The sequence below is a fragment of the Lactuca serriola genome, chromosome 4 (assembly GCF_051521515.1).
Source record: "Lactuca serriola cultivar US96UC23 chromosome 4, Lser_US96UC23_V15, whole genome shotgun sequence".
NCBI lineage: Eukaryota > Viridiplantae > Streptophyta > Magnoliopsida > Asterales > Asteraceae > Lactuca > Lactuca serriola.
The window spans coordinates 57,201,712-57,205,381 of record NC_136411.1 but is presented as its reverse complement, the minus strand read 5'-3'; the positions used below and the strand labels follow the sequence as shown (position 1 = coordinate 57,205,381).

The 3,670-nt window shown below is 35.8% G+C and overlaps 1 protein-coding gene across 1 annotated transcript; it reads left to right on the top strand.

Annotated features, from left to right (window-relative positions):
- Positions 1-219: 219 nt before the first annotated feature.
- On the top strand, positions 220-3,447 carry QUA3 (S-adenosyl-L-methionine-dependent methyltransferases superfamily protein). Its single transcript, XM_079038889.1, has 7 exons — positions 220-801; positions 1,379-1,582; positions 1,686-1,896; positions 1,991-2,252; positions 2,330-2,704; positions 2,797-2,892; positions 2,962-3,447. Exons 1-7 carry the CDS (start codon positions 367-369, stop codon positions 3,182-3,184), a joined length of 1,806 nt encoding a protein of 601 aa, XP_078895015.1. The 5' UTR covers positions 220-366; the 3' UTR covers positions 3,185-3,447.
- The last annotated feature ends 223 nt before the right edge of the window (positions 3,448-3,670 follow it).

Genomic DNA, 3,670 nt, shown 5'->3' with positions numbered 1-3,670 from the left:
TAAGCTTTAATCACCTCATGTTCTTGAAACTTTTGTACGTATTTAAACATTTAATTGTATAATTAAACATTTATTAGATAATTAATCACATCAAAGTTCAAACAATAAATCAAATTAAATATTAAATTTGGTGTGAGATTTTATCATTAAAAAAAGTGATTAGTATTTACATTTATTTCCCTAGATCACATGAAGATGAAAATATGGACATTTGCTTAAGAAACGCTTCTCCTTCTTCCTCTCTCCCTTTCTGTCCCCTTTCACACTCGCTTCACACACTAAATCTACTCACAAATCTATGATCAGATCTTGATTCTATACTTCCCAATCTTCAATTTCTGCTTTATCACAATCCTCTCAAAATCAATGGGGCATATCAATCTCACTTCACCCAAGCAACGCAACATTCCCACCCGAAAATGGCAACTTCTCGACTTCGTATCCATGGTCTTCTTCGCCGTCGTAATCCTCTTCTTTCTCCTCATATTTACCCCTCTCGGTGACTCCCTTGCCGCCTCTGGTAGCCAAGCTTTGATCCGTTCCAACACCGCCGATCCAAAGCAACGCCACCGACTCATTGCTCTGGTTGAAGCCGGTAAACATCCGCAAATTGAATCATGCCCTGCCGACACTGTGGATTACATGCCCTGTGAAGATCCGACCAGGAACAGTCAGCTTAGCAGGGAGATGAATTTCTACCGGGAAAGGCATTGTCCGTCGCCGGATGAGACGTCGTTGTGCTTGATCCCTGCGCCTCAAGGTTATCATGTCCCGATTCAATGGCCTGAGAGCTTACACAAGGTGAATTTAGTTACCATATCTCCGATTTCTGCTTATCTGATTCTATTTAGGGTTGCTGTAGCATTTTATTAGAGTTTTTCTAGTATCTCAGATTTGAACATCAGAGTTAGCAAATTCAGTTAGATAGTTTTGTCAAACTGTTGCCTGAGTAGCTACATTTTCTGTCCTTATCCTGAACATGTATATATACCGGTAGTCATAAGATGCCACACATAGTCTATGAATATCTAGTAAGTTAGGGTTTTGATATAGATTTGATCATGTTAAGAGATGCATACATTGTCTGAATGAGCTCTCGTGGACAATGAAGTGCCAGAACGAAAACGGAGCAATGTTTGAATGAATCCTTGTAACCATAGTGTGATGCAAAACTATTGCATTATAATTTGATCATGCTTTCATGTCCCATTTAATATGATCTTTTGAAAAGTTCTTTGTTCCTCTTTGTCTTCTCAAGCTGCATTGAAGAGCACAAATACCTGTTGTGGACTTGTGGTTTTGTGTAGTAGTTTCATATAGCTCAAATTTGTACATATACATGACCTATAATAAAGAACCCTTTATCTTTCTTGTGCAGATTTGGCATGAAAACATGCCATATAACAAAATAGCAGACAGGAAAGGTCATCAAGGATGGATGAAAAAAGATGGTCCATACTTCATCTTTCCAGGTGGTGGCACTATGTTTCCAGATGGAGCCACACAATACATTGCAAAACTCAAACAATACATTCCTATTTCTGGTGGGGTCCTAAGAACAGCTCTTGATATGGGATGTGGGGTAAGAACCAACAACTAAAAAAAACCTTGTATCATCTCTTTCCTTCTGTCACCAAAACCTTTCAAGTTTTAACCAAAAAAACCATTTTCTTTTTTCTTTTCAGGTTGCTAGTTTTGGAGGTCACCTACTAGAAGAAGGCATCTTGACACTCTCTTTTGCTCCAAGAGATTCACACAAATCACAAATACAATTTGCTTTGGAAAGAGGAATTCCCGCTTTTGTTTTGATGCTTGGCACTCGCAGACTTCCTTTTCCTGCAGCTTCATTTGACTTAATGCACTGCTCTCGTTGTTTGATCCCTTTTACTGCATACAGTGAGTCTACTTTTACCTTTTTTATAATATTTCCCATATCATGTACTTGAATACTTCTACTTTTTACTAAAAGAAACAACATTTTATTTAACAGATGCAACATATTTTCTGGAGGTTGACCGATTACTACGCCCTGGTGGATACCTAGTCATCTCTGGCCCACCTGTACAATGGCCCAAACAAGATAAAGAATGGGCTGATCTTCAAGCAGTTGCTAGAGCATTATGCTATGAGTTAATTGTTGTAGATGGGAATACTGTTATCTGGAAAAAACCCATTGGTGATTCATGTCTACAGAATCAAAATGAATTAGGGCTTGAATCTTGTGATGAGTCTGATGACCCAAGTTCTGCATGGTAATCTTGTTATTAAGTTGAAACTTTTTGCCCTTTCTTGAAAGCTTGAAACAATGTATTTTTTTTTTTTAATGCAGGTATGTGAAGCTGAAAAAATGTGTGAGTCAGACGACTGTTATAAGAGAAGAAATTGCTGTTGGGACAATTCCAAAGTGGCCACAAAGGCTAAAACAAGCTCCATCAAGAGCTACATTGATTAAAAATGGATATGATATATTTGAAGCTGATACACGAAGATGGGAAAGGAGGATTTTTTATTATAAAAACTCATTAAACCTAAAAATTGGGACTCCTGCAGTGCGAAATGTGATGGATATGAACGCGTTTTTTGGAGGGTTTGCTGCTGGATTGACTTCTGATCCTTTGTGGGTGATGAATGTTGTTGCAGATAAAAAGCCTTCAACTTTAGGTGTGATTTATGATCGAGGTCTAATTGGTGTTTATCATGATTGGTAAGTTGTTGTTTTTAGTTTTGGATAAAATGATTATTGTATTTGTAGTTTATCTTTTGATTAAAACTATTATTTTCTTGTAATGTCATCAGGTGTGAACCTTTTTCAAGTTACCCTAGAACTTATGACTTCATCCATGTGGTTTCCATTGAATCCCTCATTAAAGATCCTGTTACTGGAAAGAACAGGTAACTTTATTTTTTATTTATTATTATTTTTTTCAATCTAGTTCTTATGGATGATGGTTTTTGATGCAGATGTAATCTTGTGGATGTAATGGTGGAAATGGACAGATTACTACGACCTCAAGGAAGCGTTGTAATCCGTGATTCCCCGGAATTGCTCACAAAAATCAATAGAATTGCTGATTCCGTAAGATGGAAATCCACTATCCATAATAAAGAACCGGAATCACAAGGAAGAGACAGAATCTTGGTGGCTACAAAACCTCTTTGGACATTAACTTCATCTTCACATTGACACGTATTTTGTGAGATATTATAGGTATTATTAATTCTCTTTAAAATTCAATCTTCTTTTTTTATGCTTCAATTCACATCCTTTTTTCTTGTTTTTTCATTTGGTAATAGTGTTATATGTTAGAAACGAGAAGAAAGTGTATGAAAAATGGATAGTGGTAAATGGTAATGTCGGTTTAGATAATTTATAAAGTTAGTGTATTTGTTTGTGATACGTTATATGTAACAAAATACTTTACTAGGAAATAAGTATAAGTTTATCCATGTCATGAAATCGTAATCATCTTGTGATTTCATTTTTTTTTATTTTTATTATGGTAAGCTTTTTTTATGTATAAAATGTGGAAATGATGCTAAATTAGTGTAACAAAACATGTGGATACTTATATGGTGTCTAAATGTTAACATGGGTTTGCTTTTAGTATCACATAGGGTTACTTGTCATGTTTGCATATGTTCATATGCTGCCTTTTTCTTTATATGGTTT